The sequence below is a fragment of the Xiphophorus hellerii genome, chromosome 7 (assembly GCF_003331165.1).
Source record: "Xiphophorus hellerii strain 12219 chromosome 7, Xiphophorus_hellerii-4.1, whole genome shotgun sequence".
NCBI lineage: Eukaryota > Metazoa > Chordata > Actinopteri > Cyprinodontiformes > Poeciliidae > Xiphophorus > Xiphophorus hellerii.
This window is the reverse complement of record NC_045678.1, coordinates 12,993,320-13,016,386: the sequence shown is the minus strand read 5'-3', so window position 1 is coordinate 13,016,386 and position 23,067 is coordinate 12,993,320. Positions and strand designations below refer to the sequence as shown.

At 37.7% G+C, this 23,067-nt stretch overlaps 2 protein-coding genes across 3 annotated transcripts; one reads left to right on the top strand and one right to left on the bottom strand.

The window, feature by feature from the left end:
* Positions 1-2,164: 2,164 nt before the first annotated feature.
* Positions 2,165-7,740, bottom strand: LOC116723716 (brevican core protein). The gene is made up of 6 exons (XM_032568810.1): positions 7,605-7,740; positions 6,289-7,320; positions 5,650-5,732; positions 5,404-5,538; positions 4,370-4,472; positions 2,165-2,864 (listed from the first exon to the last, which is right to left on the bottom strand). Exons 1-6 carry the CDS (start codon positions 7,639-7,641, stop codon positions 2,797-2,799), a joined length of 1,458 nt encoding a protein of 485 aa, XP_032424701.1. The 5' UTR covers positions 7,642-7,740; the 3' UTR covers positions 2,165-2,796.
* Positions 7,741-11,679: 3,939 nt separating this feature from the next.
* jam2b (junctional adhesion molecule 2b) lies at positions 11,680-22,039 on the top strand. 2 transcript variants are annotated; one of them, XM_032566798.1, is made up of 10 exons: positions 11,680-11,861; positions 15,091-15,156; positions 16,228-16,338; positions 16,457-16,606; positions 17,673-17,854; positions 17,967-18,075; positions 18,160-18,189; positions 19,992-20,010; positions 20,097-20,139; positions 20,294-22,039. In XM_032566798.1, the coding sequence occupies exons 1-10, from the start codon at positions 11,825-11,827 to the stop codon at positions 20,330-20,332; spliced, it is 786 nt and encodes a 261-aa protein (XP_032422689.1). In that variant the 5' UTR covers positions 11,680-11,824; the 3' UTR covers positions 20,333-22,039. The 2 variants fall into 2 exon arrangements, with proteins under 2 accessions (XP_032422689.1, XP_032422688.1); XM_032566797.1 differs by having other exon boundaries at positions 18,160-18,267.
* The last annotated feature ends 1,028 nt before the right edge of the window (positions 22,040-23,067 follow it).

Genomic DNA, 23,067 nt, shown 5'->3' with positions numbered 1-23,067 from the left:
ACTTGCAAGTTGCCTTCATCTTCATTTTACCATCTTTCCATAAGCTTATATCTATTGATATGATAGATATATTTTGGAGTGGCCCAGCTAGAGTCCTGAGTTGACTCTTATTGAGAATCTGAGGCGAGAAAAAAGATTTGTGTGATGGCAAAGAGGCCTTTCATCCTCCATATGTGTGCTGTGAAGCCATTAAAGAAGGATATATATATATATATATATATATATATGTTTTCAAAACAAATCCCACATTCAGAAATTGCTTTTACCATGTTTCTCTAATCATTTCTCTACCGCTAATTGCAACAAAAGCATTTCTCATTTTTACATTGACCTATTTATGGCTTGCCAGAAAGTCTGGGACGGTGCTAGTCAATTCTGTCAACACTGTCCTGCATGTTTTAAGTGTTTCCCTGCTGCCACATGCCTAAATGAAATAATTGGGTGATAAATGGGTTTCTGCAGGAGGAGGTTTTGCAGTTATTATAAAGAAATTTGATGGTGCAGAGACATACTGTAGATAAAACACAAGGGATGTTTCCTCTGAGATCCATCTCCCTTATCCGTTCTTCAAAATGGTAAAGACAAGTTCAGGTGTCATTCAACCAAAAGAAATATATGTTGACGTTTATTAGTCAAGTATACCAGAAATAAAATACTGGTAAACTTGAGTGCTGTCAGACCAATAGTTAACACTACAATTACATGGAAGAGTTAAGTGTTGGTACATAAAAACATACTAAAAGACAATTCCCTAAATCTTGTTTGGGTGTGATGTTGCTAGCAGCACAGTCCAGCCTGCTGACTGAGAGCGGACTTGGTGACGGCGTTGTAAGCCAAGCTGTCCAGGTTTAGGTGGGAGGATTCACAGCTTCGGTGAATTGAGCTCACAAACACACAGAGTGGAGCCGGCAAACAGGTGGCGGTGCTGCATGAAGCTGGAAAATGGCTTGAACTGACAGATGGTGAGCACAAACAGTGAGTCACTTTCATCTAAACAGCAACACTAATAATCAGTGAAGGTATTATGGTGGGGTGGGGGGATTTCCATCACTGCAGAGCGGTATGATCCCAACAAGAGGAATATACGACTCTCTGTTCTATGCATTAATCTCTGCTGTGAAATTCAATGTATTTCCCTGACTCACAACAACAAAAACAATCCTTTCTGATGATGTATAGAGTCCACAAATTAATGTGAGCTATTGAAATACTTACTGTACACTAAAGCTATAAGAGTTATTCCTATGAGTAGCAGAGCTCACATGCCCATTTAATCTTGATCTCTTAATTCCTGCAGCCATAACTTTTCCTGGTAGGAGAGCAGTGGAAAGCCTGAGAGAACCCATGTGGCATTTTGAACAATAGTTGAGAAAAGTCCCTGTCATCTGAATATTAGGAATGGTGGTGAGGACGCGCGTGTGTATGTGTGTGTGGTGATAATTCATGCATCCATAGGTGGAGCAGTCAGCAAATATAACATCAGGATAAAGACCTTAGCGTTTGTAATCCTCATCTCTGTGTGCAAAGGTCAGGAAAAGATTGTGTATGGGTCAGTGGAAAATGAGTCACACAGCAGCATGTAGGCACAGCGGGCTTATAGTAGCTCTATTTGCAGCAGGGGAGTGTAAATAAATCAGTAAATGGGTGTTAATCCGCAGTAATTTTAAAAAGAGGGCGAGTATTTCTATTCAATGCACAAAGATGCTTCATTAACAGAAGAGTGTGATCACTTGTGATCAGTTTTGCAAACACACTCACAGTTTTAAGCTGACTGTTTATAACAAGCATAACCTGGTTTCTCCCCAATCTACGTTACAGGGTTCTACGTTATATAAATGAATTAAACGGACTATTAGTGTTTTGCTTGGCAGTTATACATCAAATACATCATTTATTAAATACACTGCATTTGACTTACAATTAAAATTTGTCATCTCTATTTCCTAATGAGAAATGTATAGTTTTAACTAATCAAGGATATTGGAAACATCTGCAGGAGTTAAACCTAAGCATTTTTTCAGGAAGGTTTTCTCAATTTGTTGTATTTAAAACAACTAATAGAAAACCCATAAGGTATACTTTATAAATGACGAGATTAACAACTGAAGATTGCAATTAAATCACCTTCACTCCCCTAAACTGTACTCATAATAACATGGTTATATAAATATCAAATTATGCTTTAATTTATACAAGTTGAGAAAAAGACCTTGTTAATACTTTATTATTGTATCTCATGTTATTCTGACAGCAAATATTACAGTTTTTTTGAAGCATATTTAAAGCTTGAACATACAGTGGTCTAAACGTGTACTTATAAACATGCAATAACAGTGTAATTACATGCTACCTCATGCTGGTATTCACAACAATATAATAACTGTTAAGAAGTTTTTCTTTATCAAAAGGTTTCTTTTTTAAAATCAAATACATCGAGAAATAACTCAAGTATGAGGTTTGAATTTCACCCCAACCAGCTGATTCCATTATATCAAACGTTGCTGTAATATGATTGGAGCATGTGACATGAAAATGTTACAAGTGAGCTTCACCCATTTTCTAAAAACAAACCCAACATCGTTTATAAATGTACAAAACTAATCCTGATTGACAGAAGCCAAAAACCACATGGTTTTGACTGAAATATTGACTTATCTATTTTTCTTTTCAGCCTAATTATTTAGTCCAAAAAGTTTGTTCCTAATTGATAAATACAGACATAAAGCAATGGATAAAACTCTGAATTAAGCATACATTCAGGTAAAAAAAAAGTAGCTTGTTGTTCCTCTGAATTTACTAAGCAGGGAAGGAGCAGACGAAAGCCTGAGGTTCCCAACATGTGAAGTCATTAAACTTTCCATTTCCTGAAGAAACAAAAACAAACACAAATCTAGTCATGAGTTAAAAGTTATACATTTAAGCTTTCCTTTACTGCAACTTTTAATATTTAAATAAAAAAACGCTTTATAAACTACCATGTACTGTGTCTTAAAAATAATTTGCCTCCATACAGATTTCTTCTGTTTTTGCTTTTCATTGTCACATTTTAAATATTTCACTCTATCAAGCAAATTTTAATATCAGATAAAGACAACTTGAGTAAATAAGACAATTAACCACCATTTCACTTAATTGAAAAAAACAAATACACAAACCAACTTGACTATATATGAAAATCTAAACAATTTATTGCTCCTTAAAGCAAATAGCTAGTTTTGTAAACATTAGTGGGTGACATTAGCCAATTAAACTTCATCAAACATGGAGGCTAAAATTCAGTGTTGAATTATGGAACTTATATCCAATAATGTAAGTTTGTAGAATTGATCAAACACAGTTCACCTTTCTATGCTTAGAGGGCAACCTGAATGAAAATCTGTTCATGTCGCTGTTTTTAGCTCCACACATGTCTGCTCTGCCTGCTGTCACTCACATTGATATGTGAGAAATCAGTAAAAATATGTGTTTGCTTAAAGAAGCAGCATCTTTTGTGACAATAAACCACAGGGGAATAAACTTCCTTTATTTTCTTTACGCCAAACTCACTGTTTAGCTGCACTGCTTCATATCTACTTAGGTAAAATTAGAAGTTATCTGGTTTGATTACATAAATTAAGCAGTAATTTTAAGCGCCGCTAACATCTTTAAAATATCTGCTGATATGTTTTTAAACTATAGTACGGACTGCATTTCTGTATAGAAATCAAGCTGCTTTTCAGACATGAAGGGAGTTCGTTTTTTTACACAGCTGCTGTTACGTCACAGCAGGAGATTACATCCTCCCTGTGAATTATGCTGGACACGGAGCGGGTTGTTCAGGGCCCGCTCTATCGACAGGAGGCAGAACAGGATGCAAATGGGTTATGGAAATATGTCAGTGTGAAGTGTTTTCAATAAACTCCTCATGAGGCTTTACAAGCTGCACCAAACAAGCTAAAAGTATAAGAAACTTTATCACAACAAAGTTTTTCAGCATAATGAGGAACTAATATTAGTTGGAAACAACTTGTAATTAAGTTGTGTTTCAGTTTAACTCTCCATTGAGGCTGAACTTTTTCAAAAGTGAATCATTTGGTTTTAAGCTAAAACTTGCCGCCTTACTTCTCATCGTTTCCCCAGTTTTACAGCTACATAGACACATCGCTCTTCTACCTCAGATAAAAAAGCAAAAAGCAACTTTTTCTTTAAGATTTTAATTTAACCATTAAGTTCAAAATGAATTTCTGTGTTCAGTTTCAATCAATATTTCAACATGTTCCTAAAAACGTGATTTATTTATATATATATTTTTAATAAAAATATTGAAATTTAAAAAGATATTTCCAACCTCAATAAAAATCTCAAATTTGACCAGCAGGTCATCTCTCACCCAGAATTTCCACGCAGTTCTCCACTCCGGATGTGTGATTTGGCTCGCCTGGGAGCCAGTCTTCATAGCTCCAGCGGGATCCGTCCAACCAGACGAAGCGTTTCTGCAATGTAGCAAAATAAACATGAGAACCCGTCATTCCTCCACTTGAAGAATGAACCGTTCGAACGATGCAGAGATGGTCCAAAAATTAAGGCCTCCCGTTAAAGTGAAGCTAAATTATCTGAGGACATGTTGACAATTGTGTGGACAGTTTGAATACAGAAGAACACCTTCCAGGGGTGTCAAACTCCAGTCCTCAAGGGCCGCTGTCCTGCAACTTTAATATGTGCCTCTGCTGCACCACACCTGAATAGAATAATTAGGTCATTAGCAAGACTCTGGAGAACTGATCTACACAAGGAGGAGGTAATTAAGCCATTTCATTCCAGGGTTTTGTACCTGTGGCACATCTAAAAACAGCAGGACACTGGCCCTTGAGGCCTGGAGTTTGACACGTGCCTTAGACTGAACAGTAACAAAGTAATAATTTAAACCTAATTGACTAATTTCTGCTGCTTGTGTCTTGTGTTTGTTTAGACCCTGGGTTGAACCCAGAACCTTTTTAATGCAAGGCAATATGTACCAACAACAGTATATCTGACAATTCATTTAATTTTAAATAAATAAATTGAAAATATAAGAAGAACCTAAGTGAAATGTTGGAAAAAATTTATGTTTTTAACTTTAAATTTTACGTAATGAATATTTTTTGAAGAGTAATGTTATTGTCAGACATTTTGTCACACAATATTTTACTCAAGAGAAGTTGGAATAATACACAATGCAATAATAACAATAGAAAAAGCACAACAATTCAAGCATGGACAATGTATCAGGATATTTGGTGATAATGTGGTGGCAGACAGGCTTCACTGAAAGTGAGCCTCCAAATAAAACATTGCTCAGGGCCTCATTTAATCTTGTGCAGGTCCTGTAGCTGCTATTATTGCAAGACAAGATATGAAGCTATTTCTTGACTGAGGAATACACACATCTAGTCGTCGTCCTCCAACCCAGGTACGTGTGTATCCTCCGCTCTGCTGTATAAGACTCATCAGTTCTTGGTGGACGTGTTGGGTCGCGATGGAGCCTAAGTGGCCTCCTGAAAATTGTTCTTGGCAAAAGAACTACAAGAAAATAAACAGACAGAGGAATGTTGTGTGAGATCATCTTAATTTTGTAAAGAAATCTTAAAACATAAATAATTTCAACGGGAAGAAATGATGTATTAATAATACCTCGGCGTCTTCGTAATTGAGTGGTTCTTTGAAGAACTGGTAACACTTCCCATCAACAATCATACCAGGACAATAGCGCTCCCCTGTGGCAAAAAAGAAAAATGCAAGATTTTCTTAATTGCAGGATAATTTCAACATTGAAACGTTTTAATATGAACTACATTCATTTTTGTGGTTACCTATGGCCTGTCTTAAAATCTAAGATCATCTACCATTCGAAAATATAAGCTTGTGCACCTTTCTTTTAAAAAAATATGTGCTTCTATACAGTTTTTAATTGTTCTTGTAAATATGGTATTCTATTCTATTCTATTCTATTCTATTCTATTCTATATGAAACGGAAAACGTAATTATCCTGGCTTGCCTGATACCCTAACTACAGTACACAGAGGAGGAAACACTTATTCTTAGAATAATCATCAAATATTGAATATATAATTTTTTTTATGTATTTGTGAAGCTATTACATTTTATATTTAAACAAAAATGAACAAAAAATAAATTCCTTTGTGCAACCTCATCTATAAAAACAGAACTAAGCTCTTAAACAATTACAGTAGTTGAAATCTTAAATAAAATTCAACAGTTCCAGTGTGCTGTTTAAGGCTTTAAATGAATAATGTTTCATCTCCACTCACCTTGCCTTTGTGTATCATCTTCCATCATCATTGGAAGACCTTCATCTTCCATTCCTTGCTCCTCTGAGAATTGCTCTGGTGCTCCATCCCTTGCATACATCTCCATTCCTGCCTCTTCCTCTGGGAAATAGTTTTCTGACAGAGGCATCGTCTGCTGCGGCGCTGGGTCCAGTGGTTCCTCAACCAGAACCGCAGCATCTGGTGTGTCTTCTGGATTTTTCTCTCCTGTTAACTCCGGCTCCAGCTCCAAGGTTTCTTGCTCATCTGGAACATTATTTTCATATTTCTGCTTCAAATCTTCCTCTCCGTCTACCTTGTCCTCCTCTTCTACCTCCTCCTCCTCTGGAAAGAGTTCAGCAGCAGCAGGATCCTGTTCTTGAAAAGCCTCTCTGTAAGCCATTTCTTCTTCTGACATCTCGTTCACTTCCTCTGCAGGCATGTCGGCACCGTCCAGCGGTTCTAACTCCATCACAGCCAGGGGTTTCCCCACCATGTCTATATGCCTCTCTTCAACTTCCATCTCTGGACCTATTCCTCTATCGAGCACCGCTTGTGCCTGAAATGTCTCTGGAGATTCGTTTAACTCGGGTGTCTCTTCTGGTTCTAGCTCCATGTGAACTCCAGTGTCTACCCTAGGAGCTGATTTCACCTTAAAACCAGGGTCTATTTCTTCTTCTTCTTCCTCCAGTTCATATCGAGGTTGCCCTTCAACTTCAACTTCAACTTCAGACTCCACCTGAAAGTCGGGACCCTCTACAGGCCCTGCCTCTCCCTCTGGTGCTGGTTCTTGTTCTGGTTCCAACTCTTCCTCCACCTGAACCTCATCTGGTTTGGTCTCAGGTTGAGGCTCTTTCTCTTTCTGTTCTGCTGGAGCCGTTTTCTCCTGCTGCTCTTTGGGGTCAGGTAAAACCTGCGGTGCAGGATGCTCCACCACCACATGACCCTGGACGGGCACCCGGTCCCCGGCCACTGGTGGCTGGTTTCCCTCTTTTAGAACTGGATCTTTTGAAACTGTTGGCATCCCCAGAGCCACTGTAAATAAAAATTGTGAAAATATTGGAATAAAAAAAAAAGCAGAGGTTATTAACAGAATAAATGGTCAGCAGTAAAACTTCTGTATCTTTCATTATTAAATACCTAAACTAGCATTACACTGTTAGTAAGTGTCTGACAGAAGACTTTACTGCAAAACAGCTCAAAACTACCCTGAATGGAAAAGTGTAGTAAGAAAGACTCGTAAGCTCCCAGTAAACAGCACAGACAGACAGGAGAGGATTTAATCTGTTCCACTCCTGGGAAAATTAAAACTCTCGTACCTGCAACGCTCACGAAGAGCAGCACCAGCGTCTTCATCTTGATTTCTAAAATTTGCTTCAGTATTATAGATTGAGACCGTTTCAAATGTTGCCTCTCTGCTCTCTGACTTGAACAATAACTTTATTCTGTTCTTCTAATCTTTTTAAACAGCCCTTATCCTGCCTCCTTTTTTATTCCTTCACATAAATCATAAACCTTATAACCCTGACCTGATTTTGTCAGAGGGCCACATATTTTTTTCATTTTTTGCTTCCTCTTGGCATTGGTTCAGGCACAATTATTAGGGAAGAAAGTTTACACTCTCTATATAAAGACAAAAACTCCTGCATGCACAAACTGATTGATAACACAAGCTCAGAGTATTTGGAGTTTTTATAATTTTGCATTAAAATGCTGTTTTTAAAGACTACAGAAAAAAAAGGCTGTTTTAAGTGAGTCTTGTACCAGAATTGGAAAGATTTGGACATAAAATTCAAAATACTCTTTAGAAATTTGTATGAAAATAGTGATTTTTGAAAAAGACAACTATGGTAATTTTGATCTTAACTTCCCAGGAAGCAAATCTATTTACTGGCACTCTGAAGCTGGACTCTGATCTTCAAATGAAAAATAATAATTAACTACCTGTCTCGTGGCCTGACTATCTTTTTTCCTTGTGTCTTTGACGCCATAAATCCCATAGAGATAACCGGCCAGGAGTATGTGAACACTGCTATGTTAAAAGTTTCAAATATTGAACTATAAGTTTTTAGTTTCTCGTGGGCATAAATAGGATGCAACTTAGGTTAATGTCTACATTGAAGATGGATGAGAACCCAAATGAATCTTGTCGTGCTCAGTGAGGCACATAGCAAGGTGTTTTGGGGTCACCAAACATCAGTAATTACCATAAATAACAACAAACACTCCAGGTAGATCTGGTATAAAATAAAGGATGAGTACTCTGAATTATCAATGTTAAGTACAGTGGAGGATGTGTGATGATGTGGGCTTGTTTCACTTCTGAAGGTCCTGGAAACGTTATTAGACTGTACAGAAATTTAAATAAAAGTCTACTTGGCCCAGTAAACTTAGTCCAAAAAGTTCTGACACAATTTAATACTTTCCCTTTTAAAGGCTTACATTTGAACATCTTTACCAAAAATAACTCTTGTGTTTAGCACCATATGCAGGTGTGTGATAAAGAATTAAAAAATCCTACAAATATGTTTGCTTACAAATTCTTTGTAAGGAAACATGTTACTATTACATCCAATTTATTTTCATTTATGCAAGATTACTTTGGCAAAAACCATCAAAATTTGTAAAACTGCTAAAGTATGTAGCAAATTCACAAAAACATACGTTTATCTTTAGAGATAAAGGCACGTTAAAGCTTTGAAATTGAGCCAATGCTTTGTTTTTAAGACAGAGTTTAAAGTTCTGGACTCCTGAGCGTTTAGTTTCAGCCACGTTTAATGAAGGCAGCTGTCAAACCGATGACTGAAGTTGCACTGCCGGTTTAAACTCAACTCTTAGACATTTCATAAATATGAGGAGCTTTACCTCAGACAGTTTATTTATGCCAAACATGTCAACTGAACGGTGAACAGGGAGCAGTGTGGCACACATGTGTCTGTGTCAGTGTGTCACTATGTGTTACATGACATCAGTGCGTCCTGCTCAGAGCCGAACAACTGGGACTGCTGATTGTGAACAGGTGCTACAGCTGAGATATTAGCTGACAGCGCTTCACTGTCCCCCTCTTGTGTGCGCCTTCGCACACGTGTCGGCGTGTGGGGCTTATCCGTGTGTCTTTGAGTGTGCATATGGCCACAAGTGTAAGCATGTGTGCACATTAGCTACAGCGAGCGACAATGTGCTGTTGTGTGACTGCTGCTGGTCAGAAACCTTATAGCCAAGGACGCAGAAGCTCAACGGCAGCTGTCTCATCTCCGCACCTCATCCGACACTCGACACATGGAGACCTTCTGTGACATCCTACTCGCTTAGTTGGAGGGCTGCTTTCTGTATGCTTTAGGATAATCAAAATAAAATCTGATAACATTTGTTATTTCTCAAAACGGGGCAGAATTTCTCGCACAAACTCCCCAGCAACATGTCCACAGGAGCGTGTCGGTATCAAGTGCAGGGCCTGGTTAACAAGTTGGACAATAAAGATGCAAGTGAAAGTAAACTGCCAGAGCATATCCTGCTGCTGGAACATGGAGAGTGGAGTAATGTGGATTTCAGAGTAAGGATTGGAGATGGTTTCAGCTGAAGTTGTTGTCTTGAGGCGGTACATGTTGTCAAAGTTAATAAGACTAACTTTAAAAGTAACAGAAACCTAATCAACCTCAAAGAGTCACTTTGGCTCATACTTATAGTGACCTGCTTTATGATTTTCTTTCAGGCTATTCTCAATATATTACAGTAGATCCATGTTATTAGACAGAAAACCCCACATACTTATATAGACTTAGATGAACTGTTAGCTTAATATTGTCATTAAAAAAACAAAAAAAACCCCCCAAAAAACATTTTCATCATGTTTTGTTTATGTTTAATAGCTAGATACTAAACTCACTAATCTGAGGAAAGACAACATTCCTCAAGACTTCATTTGCCATTTTTCTAAAACTTTCTACAAACACCCTCACCAAGCTAAGATTATATACCATAACAACGTACCGACATGCTGACCGGTTTTCTGCTGTCAGAGGCAACTTGCTCAGACAGTCGGGCCCAGCTGTAGGTGCAAAGATACAGATCATGCAATTACAAAAAACTGTGACATGAAGAGAAATAAATAAATCCACTGGTCTGAGCAGTCAATGTCATGTAATGTTGGTCATTTTTTTCCTTACACAATGCTTCTGTAGCATTGTGTGAATGCTACAGAAGTGTTTAACTGGATCAAACAGAATCACACCATATGATGGATGTGTTGGATGTTTTGACACGAAATTTGTGCTTTTGTAAGAAAAGTAATTGTTATTTTTTTTATATATCTTTCCAGATTTGGGATGCTACCGGAGTGATTGCCTTTTGTGTAGGGTTGAGCCATGGCAGCAGGAGGAAGGTGGGTTATAACGGGATTGTATATGTTCACATTTGTTTTTGTTGTTGTTCTCTTATATTTTTGATGTTTAAAACTCATTAGTAAAGATATCTGATAAAAATGAATATTTTTCTTAGGTGCTGTGATATTTTGTGAAGTGTTATGAAAAACCAAGGCCAGTTTTCAAAAGCAATTTGCAAAATAATAATAATAAAAAAAAACTAAATATTTTTAGATTCAGAAAAACACTCATTTGTAGCCAGGAACAAACCAAGCTAAATGTTTCAGCTTTAAACAAATATTTCAAAAATGCTGAGCATTGATGTTCCAGTCATGTGCGTTTACATTGATCAGGTGTTTGATTTTAGCATGTTAAAAGGGAATAAAGGTGTTTCTGTCAAGTCCTTTGTCAGAAACTGAATTTATAAAAATGAGATTTTGCAGAATTTTTTTTCTCCTCTTCTTTTTTTTTATTGCATTACATTATGTGAAGTGTTGCTTAAACTACTGCGTCACTGGATATAAAATATCCATTTATCCAAACATGTTTGAAAAACACATTGGCCAACAAAGGACATCCTTATTTTTGACTATATTAAATATTTTTAATATTATACATGTTCGACTTTGGCAATATTCTATATGGTTATGTCTGCAGGTTAAAAGCCGCCCCTGTCCTTTGCATTGTTCATCATTAGATAAATGGCCTTCAAATTTACACTGTATGGTTATATTAAATATGTTATAGATTTCTTCAATATAAATTTAGTTTTTCTCATATTTTTGTAAAGGCTAATGCAGAATTTTTAATAACAGAAAACTCTTGAACAAAGATCTGATACGTCATTGTATTCAGTGGCCTAATGGTTGGCACAGATCAAAACACAAACTCTTGTCCTGCTCATATTTCCTATGTGTGTGTGTAGGGGTGTGTAGGTGGGGGTGTGCGGGCATGGGTGTGTGTGGGTGTGTGTGTGTGTGTACAGCGTAAACCCCTGTCTCCCTCCCTCGCACCCTGTCAGTTGTCCAGCACACATGAACGCCCACAGCCCCTGCTGCAGATGAAACTTGAAGAAGAGGCTGCAGAGGGTTAGCAGTTAAACTTTATCTCATCCAGACTCAGCAAATCCCCTCCGAGCTAAACTCCAGAAGCAGGACGGACCATAAAACACCACAAAGATGCTGCCGCTGCTGCTGCTCATCATCGCTTTACACAGTAAGTGACTCTGGTTAGAAAAACTTGCGGACAGTTCTCACTTTTTGTAACTAATGAGAGTAGTTTAAGGTTATCCTGTCTGCACAGGATTTGAAAAGTTTAATATTGGATATTCATATACTGTTGTTGTTTTATATTTATTGTTTTGAGATTTTGGGGTAAATGTAATTTAATCAAGTAAAACAGACGAACAATAAATTTTATAAAATGAAGCTATTGCAGCAATTTCAACTGTGCAAACACTTCCTACATTTCTATGTTTATTCTCATTTTCTTGACCACGACCTGATAAAATATATATTTTAATTAAACTATGCCCAGACAAAGAATTTAAGCTGATAAACACTGCATTCCATTTGTTCCTGGGCTTCTTTCCACCCATTTACAGTGCATGTGATTGAGCTCTTGCAGACCCATCATGCAGAGGGAGGAGGGCGTTTCGTGTTCAGGGGCCGAGATTGTGAAGGGAGTGGCTGAGCTTCATGTTTACACTGAGCGGGCTCTGATGGCTGTTTGAACCCGAGATCCACAGGCTGATGAAACGGGTCACACAGAGCTGCAGAGGAGTTTCAGGTCCTGTCGCTTCAGTTGTAAAAGATGGCCTTCGTGTGACCCTCTAGCTAATTGGTCTGGGATGAGAATAACTGCTTGCTATCTGTTAAAAACATGCATTTGATGTTGCTGTAGGAATTTTAAACAAGCCTTATGCCAGTAATTGAAGCTTTGGTGTTTTCATCTTCCTCATATTTACTTGTGCGGAGCTGATGTTTTTACAAAGATTAGAAGATTGATGCATTTTTCTCTCAGTCTGAGTTATAACACATTTGCTTTGGCTATTTTTACATTTTTAAAAACAGAGCAAAACAAAAAAAAACAACAAATACCCAATCAAAAATGTTCCAAGTTTGGTTTCCTTTTCCTGAGAGCACAACATTTAAAAATTAATTTGTTGGCTAGCATGGTTGGCAAACATCTAGTAAAAAAAAACAACAACAAGAAAAACAGAAGTTAAGGGTGAAGGTAAAACTTACAGCAACGGAGGTCAGGCTTCAATCAGATCCTTACAAATGTACATGCCTCTGTGTGTGGTGTGTCAACTGAGGTGGGTAAGGTTACAGTTTTACAGGCTGTCTTTGTGTGCAAGAAGAGCACATGCATGTGGTGCCAACACTCACACACACACACCCCTACACGCACACACGCACGCCAACACAGTGACTAAATGCCATCTTCGAACATTTGATGACACAAGCATCTGTAGCAGAAATCTAAACTACATGTAATTCTTTGAAAAACTGTCTGTCTGGTTTTGTGTCATATCGAATCTTTTTCATGTTTTTATATTGAAACCGCAAACTGGTGTATTTTATTGGGATTTTATAGAATAGACCAGCTCAAAGTAGTACATAATCGTGAAGCTGAAGGAAGAGGGAATAAAAAAAAACAAAAACAGACTGAAAAGTGTGGCATGCCTTCATTTTTACCGCCTTTAATCTGACGCACCTAAAAACAATCCAGTGGCAACTCTTGGTGACTCTGGTGGAGATGCAGAGATCCACAGCTCAGGTGGGATAATCTTTTGACAGCTAACAGACAATTAGCAATGCACTTCAGAAACTGAAGAGTGTTGAGAAGAAATCTGTTGTTGAAAGAAAATCATAGCAACTCATGATTTCTGTTTGCTACGAGCCACGTAGTAGTGGAAGAAAGTAAATGGGTCAAGAAATGAACTTTAAGGCCTGGATGCAAACGAGTCTGTTTGATTACCCAGAACACATCATCCCCTTGGGGAAGGATGGTGGTGGAGGAATTATGATGTGGGGATGCTTTTGTTTCCCAGCGGCAGGGAAGCTGGACAGACTTAATAGGATGGTGGATGGAGGTAAATACAGGAAGAAAATATTTTAGCGGCTCCAAATGTCTTAGAACTGGGGTTCAAGTTCACCTTCCAGCAGAAAAATGACCCTAAACATTCAACCTGAGCTAAAATGAAATATTTAAGCTCAAAGAATATTCAGGTTTCAGATTGGTGTCCAGACCAAAACCAAATTAAAAAGACTTTAGTTCATATCCAGTCTGACTGAAGCTGTATTATTTTAGATAGAAACTGGACACATGCCTATTTTAACACATGCCTATTTTAATCAGTGTGACCCAACAATCACACTGATTGTTGGGTCACAGCCATGTTTTCAATATTGCACATTTATTAAGGGTGTTTGGCGACAGTGGGAGTGTGTGTTTGGGTTTGAGCGCTGGTTGAAGAGACAGATCAGTGGAGAAGGTTATCAGGAGTTTGTCAGGAGATGATTCATCAGCAACATTCCTGAACAGCACCGCTCCTGGCACCACCAGAACCTAACCACATACTCTATCTGTTTCTGTTTTTGTCTGTTCATCTGTTCACAATCTTCCTATAGTCTGAATCCTACAACTTAGAAATAACATTTGGCTTAAATTTTAAGTTTCTGGTTACAGTTCAGCTCAGTTTATGTTTAGAACGTTTGGAAACAGAGAAACCGTCACTTTAAATGTGCTTTCATGTCGTTGGCACAAAGTTTTTGCTTTGAATTAATCAAAACTCTATACACGTCTTAATATGTTTTTGCACTTTAAAGTGTTTTGTTCATGTCTTGGAATTTTCTATTTTGTTTGTTTATTTCTGGACTGTTTGTGGAGATCCGGACATTTCTGTCAAGGGAACGTTTTCTTTACAAAACCGGAAATAATATATGCATATTTATGTCTATATGTAGCAAATATAGCATTGCAAGTATACTTTAGTCTTAGCCATGGATTATTTAAGGAGGGGTGAAGTCTTGAAAGTAGTCCTCCTGAAAGAATTACAAAACTTTGTAGAAAAGGTCAATTTGGTCAAGTAAAATATGTTGGATGGGTTTTGATTTTCTTTCTTTTTCTTATCTTGCTGTCTATTTTTTTGTGTATACAAAACAGTAATTTGTGCATGTAATATAATACAGTGACACTAGGCTTTGATGTTAACAACCATGCGGATTCTTCACTTTATCACAAGATTAATCAACATATATTCCCAGCAGTTGCACAAGTTGCTAAGATCCGTCTCTTATTTCTCTTTGAATGAAAACTTAAAGAATATAGATTCACTGAAAAATTGATAAATGTCCATTTTTACTTGTGAAGGTGGTATTTTTTAAAAACATCTAAAAATCAGTGTTAAATGAATAAGCATGTTATTCTTCTGTTCTAGGTCACATGTGTCTGTCAGTGACAGTAAGCACCAGTAAGCCCAAAGTGGAGATCCATGAGCACACAGGTAGGACATTACACAACCTCTGTTCATGTTGTTTATGTATATTGTTGTTTTTAAGAGGCTTAACAACCATACAGCTAGAAAACTACATTTCAATTGCCACATAGTCTCTCCTTAAAGTTATTAGGTATGAATAGAAATTGTTTCCGAGGTATTAAATGCATCCAAATATATTTAAAACAAAATAAAATTCTGGGAATTAACAGATACCAGAAAATAGACATTTACATTTATATATACCAAATTAAAAGACATAAAGAGACTAAAGTTCACATAAAGAATGACCACTGCATATTAAGTGCATCTTTTGAAAATAAAACCTTTTATGCAGATATGAAACATACTTTTCAATAAGTCTAAATTTCTGAGTTAAGATTATTTTTCATTGGTCTGATGAAATATGTTCTAACTGGAAATGTCATGTTTTCATGAGCTGTAAGTTGGAAGTCATTATAAATGTTTAAAATAAAGACTTGTAAACATCAGTCTCTGTGTGATAACGTATGTGATCTGTATCACTAATACATTCATTTTTCAGTAATACTCTAATGTATTGAAAATGGCAGTTTTATTAGTATCTCATTTTCTATTTTCTCAAACAAGTTTTCACATCATTTAAAATGAGCGTGCATGATCTTTGCTCCAGCTGGTCATTTTTTCCTAATCTGATATTTAATTCCCAGTTCTCATCTGTATTTCAAAATCACACTGAGGATGTAATAATCAGAACATTTCAGAGAAAAAGAACAATATACCACAGTTAACCACGGTGGTGGTAGTAGGTAGGCCTGTTCTGCTTTGACCTGGACAGCGTCCCATAAATAATGCAACCATAAATTTTGTTTTCTGGCTGAAAAATCCTGAAGGAGAGAGAATGAGCCAAAGCACACCAACATGTCCACCTCTGAACGACTAAACAAAAATGATCCAACTGAATTAGTGTGGCATAACCTTACATCGGGCTCAAACCTCAAAAACTGTCCAATGTGAATATTTTTGCTAAAAACACAACAGATCTGTCATTCATTTGGTGCAAAGTAAATTCTTCACTTATTTCTCTTTCTGCCCTTTAAGACGCCGTGTTGTCCTGTGAGTTCAAGACAGAAAAAGATCAGAACCCTCGAGTTGAGTGGAAAAAGAAAGGAAAAGGAGTGACTTTTGTTTATTTTGACAAGAAATTTGCAAGTGAGACACACACCTTAAAAGCTCATATTTATTTATCCAGCCAACTTTTATGCATGTTGTCACAGATTTGCCTCCTGTTTTCCACCCCAAGACTAAATTTCTCTGCTTTCCATCTCAGAGTCCTACGCAGGACGGGCTAAGATTGAGGGAGCGACGCTGACGATACACTCAGTCACCCAGAAAGACTCGGGGGAATATCGCTGTGAGGTAACCGCCAGTGAAGACCACGTTAACCTCGGAGAGGCCACTGTGACCCTCAATGTGCTCGGTATGTTCAAACTGAATACTGACAAACACGTTCTTAGTTATAACTTGCTGTTTGCCACCTTAACGCTGCAGCTTGTTTATTAAAAACCTAAGGAAATGAGAGCCTTCATAGGTTTATAACATAAAAGTATTACAATATTAGACTATTTTTTGCTGCTTTTTGATAATGTGGTAAAATATTTTCCATTAAATTCATAAACTAAGTGCCCAGTTGTCCACTGTTCATCAAAATGTGTCATTCCAATTTTTTTATAAAATAAAGGTTGTAAAACTTTCCTGACCGATAAATAGTAAAGCACTATGCACATATTTAGGAATCACAAATTAAGAATGAAATTTTATAAATATTTTAGCTGTATTCTAAAATTGTGCACAGATTTGAGTAACTTACTAAAATATTTTAAAAACAATCCCCTGATGTACAGAAGTGTATCTTTGGAAGAATTAAACATCTCAACATTTTAAAATGAAAAACAATTAAAAATACCACACTATGCTTTACCTACCATCATTTCTACTTGTGAAAAGAGCTGAAACTTCCAAAAGTAGATTATTATGAAGCATGTATTTTCCTTTGACATTAGATTTAAGTTTTCTGCCAAACTAACATGTTGTTTAATTCTTTCCTTCTGGATCCGTGTAAATAATTAAAAGCATCTGGGCATTTTGCCAATATAAAAAAGAGCGATACTGTGATCTAGTCACATGGATATCGTGACACATGGATACCTGGAGAAAAGAAGACCAGGAAAATGATTGATTTAGTTCCTCTTTTATCAGGATACACACCGTCCTTGTGACTCATTCTTTGCCATAAAAAACTATATGCTGTATAAATCAGAGGTAGTTTGTACATTCAACCAACAACAAAAACATCCTGCATTATGAAGGTTTCCCTGCTGGCTCACATACTTAGCATTGGGATTAAACTCTAATACCCAAAGGGCCATGCACAGTGTACGGCCTTATTCATTTTCTGTTTTAAAAACATTTTCGTTGCTCAAAAAGTGCAAAAACTGAACAAGCATGTTTCCAAGTGGTGTGGACTGTTTCCTTTTCTTCCTCAGTGCCTCCTCACGTCCCGTCATGCGAGGTGCCGAGCTCGGTGTTTGTTGGCACCGGCCTCGATCTGTTCTGTAAGGACAAGCTCAGCGTGCCTCCGGCCACCTACCGCTGGTACAAAGACAACAAGGCTCTGACCGCCACGGGAGACGCTCCGTACAGCATCGACACAAACAAGGGAACATTGGTGAGCGCATCCAAACATAGTGTCCCTTTGTGCAGTGTACAGAGTCACAGTTGCTGATCTTTGCTGATCTTTCCTTTTGTCTTCTGACTTTATCTCTGACGGCTTGGAGCAGAAGTTCAAGAGCGTGTCCAAAGAAGATACAGGGATGTATCGCTGTGAGTCCTCCAACAGTGTGGGGGCGCCAAAGAGTTGTGTAGCCAAGCAGCTCACAGTTGTTGAATGTAAGTGTCTTTGTAGAAAACAAAAACTAATCATTTGGCATATGTTAATAATAAACGACTAACCATGTATCATTGCCCCTGCAGATCCGTGGAATATGACAATGTTGATAGCAGGTGCGTCAGGATTTGTGACGCTGATCCTTTTCTGCTGTATCTGCATCTGTATCTGCCACCGTAGAGGCTGCTGCAAGAGTGAGTGCTGACATGTTACTGCAAGCCTGTGAGGGAGGGCAGTCCAGATTAAACAGAGTTTACATACTAAGCTCTACAGACATGAGAACATGCAGATGACTAGGCTCACATCTAGATATGTGTGCTCATAGTGGACAGTGCAGGTCAGAGATCAAATACCAACCATGAACTCAAGGGAATTGCCTATAGACCTCTGAGACAAGATTGTCCTGAGTAACAAATCTGGGAAATGATCCAGAAACATTTCTGGAGCTTTGAAGCTTCCATTGAGCTGAGTGACCTCCATCCTAGAGCCGGCCGGCCGTCTAAACTGAACAATGTGGGGAGAAGAGCTTTAGTCAGGGAGCTGACCAAGAACCCAATGGTGACTTTGTCAAAGCTCCAGCGTTCTGTGGAGAGAGGAGAACCTTCCAGAAGGACAACCATCTCTGCAACAACCCACCATTCAGGCCTGTATGGTAGAGCAGCCAGACAAACGCCAGTCCTTAGTCAAAGGTGCATAGCAGCAAGTTTGGAGTTTAACAAAAAGCACCTGGAGGACTCTGAGAAACAAAACTCTCTGGTCTGATGAGACAAAGAATAAACTCTTTGCTGTAAATATCAGGTGTCATGTTTGGAAGAAACCAGATATGACTCATCACCAGACCAATCAGAACCACTCTGTGAATGTCCAAGCCAGAGTCCAGACTTGAATCTGATAGAAATGGCTGAAATATGTCTCCTTTCCTACCTGATGAAGCTTGAGAAGGACTGCAAAAAATGGGCCAATCTAATGCTCATGACATCCTGCGCAAAAGGACTAGAGGCTGTAAAAGATCTGCTAAAGCAAAATATTGAGCAAAAAGACTGAATATTTATGCAAATGTGATTTCTGTTTTTAATGTTGTGAAGGTGTATTTGTGTATAGACTTTTGAGGAAAGAGACTAAATTAATACAATTTGGAATAAGGCTGAAAAATAAGTAAGAAAAAAGTGAAGTGCTGTGAATACCTTCTGGATGCACTATACAACCGAAACATAAAATCTGACAGTTTTTCCAATCAATCAGTGAGGTTTCAAAACCATTTTCATGTTTTCTGATTGTCACTTCTTAATTTCTCAACATCTTCTTGGAGCAACACAAGCTTACAATGCTACTGAGATTAAAAATGATGTTTAATTACACCTTCGGGACACGATTAGTGCTGAGCATTACACACTTGTGTAATGTGCCGGTCATTATATTAACGCAACAGATTTCTTGTCTTTTTTTTCCCCCAACCCAGAAAGCATTAGTTAATTCCTTTGACTTGACAGAAACTAGGGAAATGTTTACAATCTAAAACAGAAAGGAAAAAGAAGCAGTTCTTGTTTGCCAATAGAAAGGATGAAGTAAAGGTTTCAGCTTTAGATTCTTGGATCACCTAATCATCTTCTAAATATTTGATTAATTAATTGTTTATTGAGTTTTATGAGTCTCACCTTTGCTTTTCTTATTATTTTCAGTGTGCAGTTATTGTCAGTTGTAATTCTCTGGATGTAATCCACAGGAAAACACAGAAGGGCGGATTTAGTATTTATTGAATATTAAATTTTGTGACATAGTGTTAAATATTCATCATTTTAATGAGATACCTTTCTCAAAAAATCAGATTGGAACAAACCTAAATAAATAAAGAGTATTTAAGGTGCTGATCAAAACTACATGTATTAATTTCCTGGTCATTTTTTCTTTTTTTACACAGAAAGCAGGAAGACAAAAAAGTGAGTGTCTCTGTTTGGTCCAACTCACTTTAAGCTACATTACCTTCTTCTGAGCTCGTTCTGAAATGTCCCCCTTTGTCCTTCAGCTCTAAGTCCTACAACCCTCCCCCGCCTCCTCCCACCCGCAACGTAAGTGATCAAAACAGCTGTAATCATGCCAGGGCTTGTTTTGCTCGCATTGCTTCAGGTTTGCCACTAAATGCAGTCGATAAGTTGCTGATAGCAGCAGTGTCGGGCTAATTAAAGGAAATGACTCATTGTATTTTCTCTCCACTCCCTACAGCTCAAGCACTACAAACAAACTCAGTCCTTCATGATCTGAGGGGACGACAACGATTTTGTCAAATAACCAAAGTGAACAGCAGGAACACTCGGAGGCTCTGCTGCAGGCGGAGAAATCTTCAGCTTTCAGGCGAAGCAGATGTTTCCTTCCTGGGTTGTGGATTCTATCCAGTGGAAGTCCCGATGATACAAAGCCAAGTGTACAGCTTCATTACTTTTTCATATCCTGTATGATATTTGTCATGTAATGTTTTCCACTTCTTGTTTTGAGAGCAGATGTTAAGCTCTTTAAGCCACTCATAAGTCAGTGTATATCTTATTTTTGGTAAAACTATATATATATTTGGTTATAAATGCTTCATGTTGGTTTTGGTTGACTTAGATATGGAATATTTAATGTTTCTAGTCTTTTTTCTAGCATTTAATTGAGCTGTTTGATGAGCTGATGCTGTTTTCCTTGTAAACATTTTTTTAAAATAATTGAACAGGTGTCTGCACACACTGAACAGTGTTTTAGAAGTTTAAAAATCTTTCTTACTTATATTTTTGAGAAATCTTAGCTTATACTCAATAAAGACTGCTGGGTAAATATGCATATTGGGTTTAATGGTGCTCAGTAAGGCTGGATTAGACAAAGTGTAATGCATACGACATCATGCTCCGCATCGGCACCTTGCATCAGTTAGTGTAATAAATCTGATTCAGATTTATTTGTATCCCAAATGGGCAATGATGTTACAGCAGGTATGCAAACTAGAAGACAAAGTATCAAAGATTAAAAAGTAAAAAACAACAAAACATGCCAAAAGGACATGAAATACAAATCAATACATAATGGGAAGAGAACAGCAATGTATTTCATTATTGACCGACAGTTGCTACAAACACTAAAGCAGGTGCAACCTTGTCCTGCATTAAAAAGAGAAATTGCTGTAGGAACAAAAGAGAGCTTGTACCTGTTACTTTTTATATTGAGCCTGATGCCAAAAGGCAGAAACTGGAACTCAGCATGTAAAGGATGAGAAGTATCTGCAATAATGTCTTTAGTTTTCCTAATGATTTGTTTTTTTACACAGTTCTGCAAGTGAGAATTGTTCAACCCCTAAGATCTTATTGCTAGTATGTATTACTCTGCTAAGGGCGTTTTTTGGTCTAATACTGAGATTCCCAAACCAACAGGGCAGGGAAAAAGTCAACACAGATTCAATATATGATCTATAAAATAGGATCATCAATGACTTATCAACTTGAAACTTTGTGAGCCTAATTAGACAAAATAATCTTTGCTGGCCCTTTTTTGTAGGTTTTCTGAAGGGCAGGAACATTTTAACTTATTAACCAAAATAGACCCAAGATATTTGCAGTTCTCTACTGTCTCCACTGTCTGACCTTTAATTACTGTACAAATACTGATGTTTTTTCCCCATTTAGACCAAAGATGAAACTCACTTGGTTGGTGGAGGTACAAAAATTGCTCACATATGTAGGGAAGCTAAACAGATGTGAGAAAGTCAGAGGAACATTCTAGATGTTATACTAAAGGCACCGAGTACTAATAACACATTACAATCATGCTTTCCTTTACACTAGTTTTTTTTTCAAATATGCCGTGATCTGGTGACTCTCAAATAATCTTGGAAAGCCTGAATAATGCAGGGCTGTGTGAAACTGCAGCCTAACTCACACACATTTTTGCCATATTGTGCCTCTTCTTAATTTTATATGAATAAATGTGAGATAAACTCTGCTTGTGTGCAACAGCGTTCCCTATATTCAGCAGCATTTTAAGTCCTGATCGCACCGTAGTTATTATTCTCTTTATTATGTGATAAACTGGGCCAATCAGATCATGCTTTTGGTTTAGAAGTGATAATGATCAAACACCTACTCATTTCAGTCTGCTGCATCTATTTCTGTGGTTAATAAAGACTGAAAACTCTGAAAAGTAGACAGAGTGTCTGCCACACAGACAAGGACACGTGGGCTGTTCCACAGTTGAGGACACTGATAAGTGAAACATATGCATCCCATTTCCTAAACAGTACGACCTAAAGGTGAAATACATTTGGTTTATTTAAACCTGGCTAAAATAAGCCATGCAGATTTGAACTGTTCTCATAGTCCATGTTTTCTATTTGCCACTAGAGTGCAGCAAAGCCACAGCCAATGTCCACATACTCCCAGATGCCAAAAAAAGGCCTGCAAGCTGCCAGCCATTATTCATTATTTGTCTATGAACAGATCCTCTATTGTCCTCCTCCTTTTGTACTTATTGTTCTTGTCATTTTGGTGCCCATATATTTTAAGCTCTGGCGTGGCATCTTCTTTTTATATCTGCAGCCTAAAATCTCTGCCAAAGACACGTTGCCTCTGCATGTCCTTGAAGCTCTAATAAATGTTTGTGTTATTTGGTATGCATCCTAAATATCTCACCATTTGATCTCTGAAAAATCTATACCTGCAGACTGCAGATAATAACAGAGATCACCTGACCTATATAATAACCCCTCGGAGTGATTACAGGGTAAGCGGAGCCTATTGATCTGATGAAAAGGCTGCATGGTACATTAGCTGAAACCGTTCCTATCAGCTTCTCCGGCTGCAAATGAACGGCATCGGCTGTGCTCAAAAATGCAAATGGGAATGTTGTGGCAGCCTGTCAAGAGCAGAGAAAATGGATCCTGGGTCAGAACTGCTTTCGCTTTCAGCATAATGACACGATGACAACACATTAGTATTTTGTTCAGTAATTCACTGCTGAACAGTCAGGGACTT

Excerpts from the sequence above, each read along its gene's own strand:
- LOC116723716 (XM_032568810.1), bottom strand. The coding sequence starts at position 7,641 with ATGAAGACGCTGGTGCTGCTCTTCGTGAGCGTTGCAG. Across the intron at positions 7,321-7,604 it reads GCTCTTCGTGAGCGTTGCAG|TGGCTCTGGGGATGCCAACA; the intron begins GTACGAGAGTTT and ends TTTTATTTACAG. Across the intron at positions 4,473-5,403 it reads TTGGAGGACGACGACTAGAT|AAACGCTTCGTCTGGTTGGA; the intron begins GTGTGTATTCCT and ends GCTACATTGCAG.
- jam2b (XM_032566797.1), top strand. The coding sequence starts at position 11,825 with ATGCTGCCGCTGCTGCTGCTCATCATCGCTTTACACA. Across the intron at positions 16,607-17,672 it reads TGTGACCCTCAATGTGCTCG|TGCCTCCTCACGTCCCGTCA; the intron begins GTATGTTCAAAC and ends TTTCTTCCTCAG. Across the intron at positions 17,855-17,966 it reads ACACAAACAAGGGAACATTG|AAGTTCAAGAGCGTGTCCAA; the intron begins GTGAGCGCATCC and ends GGCTTGGAGCAG.